This window comes from Bos mutus, chromosome 24 (genome assembly GCF_027580195.1).
Source record: "Bos mutus isolate GX-2022 chromosome 24, NWIPB_WYAK_1.1, whole genome shotgun sequence".
NCBI lineage: Eukaryota > Metazoa > Chordata > Mammalia > Artiodactyla > Bovidae > Bos > Bos mutus.
Window position 1 is genome coordinate 56,483,445 of NC_091640.1, and position 6,083 is coordinate 56,489,527.

At 56.3% G+C, this 6,083-nt stretch overlaps 1 protein-coding gene across 1 annotated transcript; it reads left to right on the top strand.

The window, feature by feature from the left end:
- Positions 1-4,288: 4,288 nt before the first annotated feature.
- Positions 4,289-4,570, top strand: LOC102283393 (cytochrome c-like). Its single transcript, XM_070361810.1, has one exon. The coding sequence runs from the start codon at positions 4,289-4,291 to the stop codon at positions 4,568-4,570; it is 282 nt and encodes a 93-aa protein (XP_070217911.1).
- The last annotated feature ends 1,513 nt before the right edge of the window (positions 4,571-6,083 follow it).

A 6,083-nucleotide genomic window follows, 5' to 3' on the forward strand; every position in this document is an offset into this window, starting at 1 on the left:
CATAAAAGGGTAACAGGGTTGAAAGCAAAACCAGAGCCCTGCTATTTTGTAGCTTCCTATGGGACGTCATGGGGCTTCCCAGGTGGCTCAGTGGTCAAGAATCCACCCGCCAATGCAGGAGACACGGGTTTGATCTCTGGGTCGGGAAGGTCCCCTGGAGAAGGAAACAGCAACCCACTCCAGAGTCCTTGCCTGGGAAATCCCATGGACAGAGGAGCCTGGCGGGCTACAGTCCTTGGGGTCGCAGAGAATCAGACATGACTGAGCGACTAAACAATGACAACAGCAGGATGTCATGGGGCAGCGGGGGGCGGAGAAGCATGTGGGTTCCGCTGGGGGGCACGTGGGCTTGGGAGGAGGCACAGCTTGGTGGCCCCACCCTTGAGGCCCAAAGGCTGCCCGCCAGGCTCCTGGGTGAGCGGGCAGAAGAGCTGAGAGCTGCCTGGTTTGGCAGGTGGGTGCAGATGGCCAGGCCCGTGGGGGGACCGGCACAGATTACATTTTAAGGTGATAGTCACCTTTGACCTTTGGGACCTCTGGGGCCACTGGTCATCCATCTTAGAGCCGCTGACCAGCAAGCTCTGGGCTATTTTTATGGTCAGCAAACATTGCACATTGATTGAATTGATTGAAATCTGCATCTGGTTCATGGAGGAAGCACAGTGACTCTCAGCCTGAAGGTGCAGCTTGGATTTCTGCTTTTGTCTCCGACCCTCTCCCAGCACCGAAGGGAGACAGGGCACACACAGAGACACACACACGTGCCAACCACACACACTCCCCCCCCGCCCACACACACACATACGCATAACCGCAAACAGGGATAAACCTGACCACATTTATTTTCCCCCAGAAGATTTCCTGGTGCGGTGCTCATTTCCTGTAAAAAGTTAAAAGGAGCTTCGGAGGAATTTAGCTGAGAAAAAGCAGAGGTGTGTTTAATTCAGGGAGAATCCACACAAACACACACAGAGGGAGCTACCAAAATGCTCTATCAGGAGCTTGAAAGGTTAGAGGGGAAAAAAAAAGCAAGCAAACAAAATCTATCTGGGATTAAAAACCTCTGGTGAATTTGCCATGTGGCAACTGGGCTAACGTGCTAAGTCGCTGCAATCCTGTCTGACTTAGCGACCCTATGGACTGTAGCCCACCAGCTTCCTCTGTCCATGGGGTTCTCCAGGCAAGAAGCCTAGAGTGGGTTACCATTTCCTCCTCCAGCGGATCTTCCCAACCCAGGGATCGAACCTGCATCTCCCGCATCGGCAGGCGGCTTCTTTACCACTGAGCCACTGGGGATGCCCTCCGTCATGCCAAGTGCGTTCAGTTTTTTGACTGAGCCCTGACCCAAGAACGTGACCTAAAGGGAAGAAGGTTTCATACCCAGTCCCAAGGTCTTTATCCCAGGAAGTGAACACAGCCATCGCATTTACGTTTCAGAACACTGGCCTTGCTGACCTCCTAGGCACCTGGGCTGGGGTCCTCGAGGTCCAGCCTGTGCCAGGCGTGTGTGAACCTCAGCCCCAGCCTGGACTGATGGGCCCTGGCTCTGAGCATCCCGACCGACCGCTGGAACATTTTAGTACCTCCCCTCCCTCCCCTAGCACGGAAAGGACTCAGTTCTGGAATGTTCCTCCTTCTGAGGCCCTTTTTGGGGGAGAACAGGGAGTCGTGAGAATGGCACCTCTTTTCTGGCTCAGTGCCCACGTGGGGTGATCAGACCAGGTGGGGAAAGGAAAGGACTTGAGTGGAGGAGGGGGACCCCCCCCAAGCCTCTGAGCAGAAGCCAGGACAGTCTGCACGTTCCTGGGCGTCTGTCCTCTCCTCTCCTCCCTTTCTCTGTCCCCTGATGTGTGTGTGTGCGAAGTTCCAACCGTGTCCAGATCTGCATCCCCGTGGCTGCACAGCTCTCAGAAACGGGTCCCCGGAAGTCCCAGTGGACGCTACCCTGTGGTCCCTGGGAGTGACTTCTCTGTGCCTGCGTGCTAAGTCGCTCAGTCGCGTCTGACTCTTTGTGACCCTATGGACTGTCCGCCAGGCTCCTCTGTCCAGAGGATTCTTCAAGCAAGAGTACTGGAGTGGGTTGCCATTATTTCTGATTTGGAAGGAGGAAAAAACCCCTGGTCCCCACTTTCTCCTTTTTCCAGTCCATGCCAGCTTGGGTCAGGAAAGAGGGGGTCCCCCCAAGTGGGGAGGGGGCCCCGGGAGCCCTCTCTCAGGAGCGGTCAGGTTGGGCAGCGGGGGGCTCGTGCACCTGGTGGCCGGGCTCGGCGGTGACCGTGGGGCGAGCTCCAGGGTGCTCACAGGATGCTGCGGACATGGCCCAGGTTGGTGAGACATGCTGGCGGCTTAAGGCTTTGATCTAATGCCAGGTTGAAGACAGGTTCCTGGGGCATCGGCTCCAGCAAAAAAATAAATAAATAAATAAATCAGGAGAAAACCTAAAAAGAAAATCAAAAGAGAGTTTCAAGGGAGTTTCCTTAGTGGGTAATGAGGCAACTTGGCAGCCAGGAGCTGGGGCCACCCGGCAAGGTGGGCTCAGTAAGGAGAGGCCCCCGGGTCTGCAGGGGACGGAGGGTAGGGCCCTTCTTGAGCAGCTCCACCGCAGGGCCCGGCCGACCGACCGCACAGGCCACCCCGCGCTCACCGCCATCCTGTTCTCAGACTCCCAGGTGACCAGGAGGCTTAGGAGCAAAACCGCAGATCCTTGGAGCCGGGCTCCAAGTGCGAACCCTCATTCAAGTCCCAGCCCTCCTCTTTCCAGTCATTGTGATCTCGGGCAATAGTTACCGCTGCTGCCCTCAGCATTCCTTTCTGTAAAGTGGGCAGTATAATTTTACCTCTACGGTGCTGGCAAGGAACAGCCAAGCTGATGTGTTGAATACCCGCCTCGCCCCGCTTGGTGCAGGGCTTTCTGCTGCTGACAGTTTGGGTGGATGGCCTGTTGCTCTGCGGGGCTGTCTTGGGCAGTATCAGGTGTTTAGCAGCAGCCCTGGCCTCTACTCAGGGGATGTCAGGAGCCTTCCCTAGTGGTGATGACTGAAATGTGTGCAGACCTTGCCACGTGTCCCCTGGGGGACAGAACTGTCCAGCTGAGAGCCAGGGCCCTGTGGAGATGCGGGTCTGCAAGTCTCCACTGGGTGGATGGGGGTGGAAGAGGACACTGCCCTCAACGACCACTTCCCATTACAAGTGGAGGCTTTGGACAAGCCCTCTGGTCTCTCTGGCCCTGTTTCTTCACCTGTTCAGTTCAGTTCAATTCAGAGGCTCAGTCGTGTCCAGCTCTTTGTGACCCCATGGACTGCAGCACACCAGGCCTCCCTGTCCATCACCAACTTCCGGAGTTTACCCAGTGAGTCCCTCACCTGTAAAAGGGGGTGATAACATACCCACCCACCTTAAAAAGCTCCTCGGTTCACAGGCTGATCTCAGCGGAACGGTGTTTGTAAGTCAAGTGTTACCTGAACATAAAGCGGCCTCGCCTCTAGAAGGGGGACCCCAGAGGACACGGATTTTGTCCGCCTGGCCCACTCACTGTTGAGGTGCTCTGGAAGTGGGCCCTACCCAAGGGAGCAAAGACTCCACGGGCTGCCATGGGTTGTGAGGGGCGAAGCGAGGCTGGGCCCAGCGGGGCTCCTCCCAGCCATGAAAGTCGATAAAATCAATTCATCCTGACCCTTTGACCCCTGCAGCAGGACTGGGAGGTTGGTCTCCAACTGGGCTGTGCATGAATATCAGGGGGCCTTGTCAGCAGCGGGGAGCACCAGGTGGGGAGGCCTGGGGGCCTGGGAGCCTGCCTTTGGACAGGGGCCCCCTCCTGGGCAGACTGGGCTGCCCTGCCACTGCACGGCACTCCTGGGGGGCGGTGGTTCCCTGGGCCCCTGAGCGGAGGTCCTCGGCCTGGGGCGCCCCATGAGAACAGCGGGCGGCTCTCTGGCTCTGCCTCTGGATGTGGGCTGCGGGGCGGCGGATTAATGCTCCCTGGGGCATCTTCGGGAGCAGGGAGCAGGGTCCCTGGCGGCTGAGCAGATCACCCAGCAGGCTCAGTGCGGGCGCTCCACCCCTGTAGAGCCGGCCCATCCCCGCCCCCAGGAGACCAGGGCCCGGCCCGTAACGCTGTTCATGATCTGGGGAGGGGTGGGGGTCTTCTTGCACCCAGGATTTGCTTTCTGATTAGCTTCATTTTATTGTCTTGGTTTTGTGGCGGGGGGAGCTGAAGAGGGTTAGAGACAGGATGTTTGGCCTGCAAGCAGGAACCTCTCAGTCATGCCCGGAGACAGAATGATTAAAAATGGGGGACGTGGAGACATGTGCCCAGTGCTGCACTGCGGAAAAGCGAGGCGAGCACAAGACTGGGCCCAGCCCCTCCGTCTGCTCAGGCAAAAGACAGCTTGCTGCTTCTCTGAGACAGACATCAGCAGGAAAACGCATCAGCTGGGGAGAGGAGACACTGGTGGGATACTTGGAGAATCCCAGGTCGTCCATCCCTGGAACAAAAGTGACCTTCGCTGACATTCAGGAGGGAGAAAGGGGAGACTTGACAGCTTACTTCAAAAAAGCTACGAACGAGTAATAGTTGGCTACTGCCTTATCTATCACAAAACAAAAGTCTCATGACTCTTTGCGTGCACCATATTTAAACTGATCTCTTATACTAAAATTCAGATCACGAATGGCTGATGGACTATTTCTTTTCAACAGTCCTGATTTAAATAAGATTGGCTTGTGGCTAAATGGAAAAAAAAAAAAAAAAAAAGCTGAAGGGGGCCTCAGGGTTCAGGAGCGTGGGCTCTGCTCCCGAAGACCACAGAGAGAGGGCTGTGAGTCTGAGACCCTCGGCCCTGATCATCTTTGCAGAACGGGCTTTTCTTGGGTGTAGTAGGCCCTCAATAAATTCTGCTTTAATAAAGCAGAATTCTGGAAATTTGTCAGCAATATCTGAGCTTCGCCCAAGCCCCCAGTGGTATGTAAATCCTCCTGTGTCTTTAAACCTGCCTGGAAGCTGCCTCTGACAGACTCTAAAGCACCCTCGAGACCCAGAAAGTTCCTGAAGCTCCCAGGAGCGTCCCTGGTTCTGCTTCTTAGGCAGAAACTCACAAGATCCATGAAAACATAGCAGGAGACCCTCAATTAAGAACCGTGCTTTTTTGTGTGTGTTATCCAAAAGCCGTAGTTAAGCTAATTAGAGTTCTTAATAGCTTCCTTGGTTACTGTTTGGCTGTAAGACTTAGGGCTTGAGAACAGCTGGCCATGCCCCTCCACCCCCCAATCTCCTTTACTCTCTCACCCCCACCCCTCACCCCCCACGGCCCCACATGGCTCTGGGCAAGCACCTCCCCTCCTTGACCCAAAAACCAAGCTGCCTCCGGGCTCTGAAGGGGTTGGGGGCTTCAGGCTTCACACTAACTGTTTTCCAGGCACCAGAGGTTCCCAGCTGGGCCTTCCCCAGCACCCTTTTCCTGCATGAAACCGTTCCTTTCACAGAGATGAACCTCTTCTGTTTCGTCCTAACTTTCTACTCTGTCATGCTCTTTGCTCGTCAACATTTCCAGGCATTCCTGAAGCTTCACAAAACACAGAGGGTAGAAGAGAGGGCTCTTGGATGGGGTGGGCGATTGTCCCAACCACTCGCTGATTCCTGTCATCTGCAGGTACAGTAGACAGGGTTAACAATGCGGATTTGGTCCTGAAACCTGGGGGTTCGGGGTGGGGGCTGGGGTTCGGCAAGAAAGTTCTTTCTCCTTCTGAACCACACTCAGTCCCCTCTGTGCCCACCCAGAAAAGTGAACGGGCAGCGGCCTGGCTCTAAACCTCCTGCCCTGCAGTGAGGACTTGTACCTGCATGCCACGCGCTTGGCCTTGGTGCTGTGGTTGGACCGGGGAGTGGGATCCGGGGGGTGGCCTGGAGGGACAGAGAGGCGGAGGCAGCCGCCAGTCCCGGAGGCCACACCCGGCAGGCAGGGCCAGTGTGGGGACCCACGCAGAGACCCAGGCTGGGACAGACACGGAACTTTTACAGGTCAGCCGACTTAGAGATCGCAGTCGGACGTCCTCCGCCGGGGCAGGTGGCCGGTGAGCTGGGATGG

What these genes read in the sequence shown, in the direction of transcription:
- LOC102283393 (XM_070361810.1), top strand. Translation starts at nt 4,289, where the DNA reads ATGGGGGACGTGGAGACATGTGCCCAGTGCTGCACTGCGGAAAAGCGA.